At 37.5% G+C, this 853-nt stretch overlaps 1 protein-coding gene across 1 annotated transcript in view; it reads left to right on the forward strand.

The window, feature by feature from the left end:
* XPO6 (exportin 6) overlaps positions 1 to 853 on the forward strand; it is a 104,490-nt gene that overhangs the window by 49,494 nt on the left and 54,143 nt on the right. The window contains exon 8 of the mRNA XM_012639056.1: positions 55 to 181. Coding sequence (XP_012494510.1) covers positions 55 to 181 — 127 coding nt within the window. The remainder of the gene's footprint in view (positions 1 to 54; positions 182 to 853) is intronic.

Below are 853 nucleotides of genomic sequence, written 5' to 3' on the forward strand. Positions count from 1 at the left end.
TAAGGAGGTGGCTGGTTTTCTCATTGTTGCCTTTTGTCATCTTGTCTCATTTAGCTACATTGAGAAGTTTACTGACTTTCTGCGGCTCTTTGTGAGTGTTCACCTAAGAAGAATCGAGTCCTACTCTCAGTTTCCTGTGGTGGAGTTTTTGACACTTTTGTTCAAGTACACATTTCATCAGGTAAAGCACCAAAACCATCCTTCTCTTCCAGAGAAAAGGTGTACTTGTTATTTTCAGGAGAAAGAACTTTATTTCCCAGATATTTATGTAATGCTTCCTATGTGAAGATTAACACGTGTAATCTTCATAACAGCCCTATGAGGTAGGTACTATTCATCTCCATTTTACAGATTAAGAGGCTGAGCCACAGAGCAACTTGCCTGAGCATACAGGCTTACGGGTCATACAGTTGGTAAGTGGTAGAGCTGGGATTTAAATCCACAGAGTCTGTGCTCTTAACCACTATTGTGTTAGAGAAGCAAAATACAGAAAAAGTTTGAAATCAGGGTTTGAAATTAGTTCTATTCTGTAGCTGTCACCAAGATCTTCCACAAGATTATATAATATATAGTGAAGCTTTCAACAGCTAAGTTTTGGTGATGTCCAGTTTTTTTCCCTAGGATGACAACAAATTTTTGGAGCTCCTATTGTATTTCAGGGGCTAGGCATGTAACCTTCACAAGCAAAGTCCTTGTGTTCATCGGGAGTTTATATTCTAGTGACCCAGTATTTTTATAAATATAGATAAACAGCTTTATTGAGGAAATATTTGTAGATTGCCTGACAGCAAAAGCTGTTAATATTGGATTGCCTTTTGTTATTTAGCTATACAGAGTTAAGCTCTTTCCTTTT

The sequence above is a fragment of the Propithecus coquereli genome, unplaced genomic scaffold (genome assembly GCF_000956105.1).
Source record: "Propithecus coquereli isolate 6110/MARCELLA unplaced genomic scaffold, Pcoq_1.0 Scaffold137, whole genome shotgun sequence".
Lineage (NCBI taxonomy): Eukaryota > Metazoa > Chordata > Mammalia > Primates > Indriidae > Propithecus > Propithecus coquereli.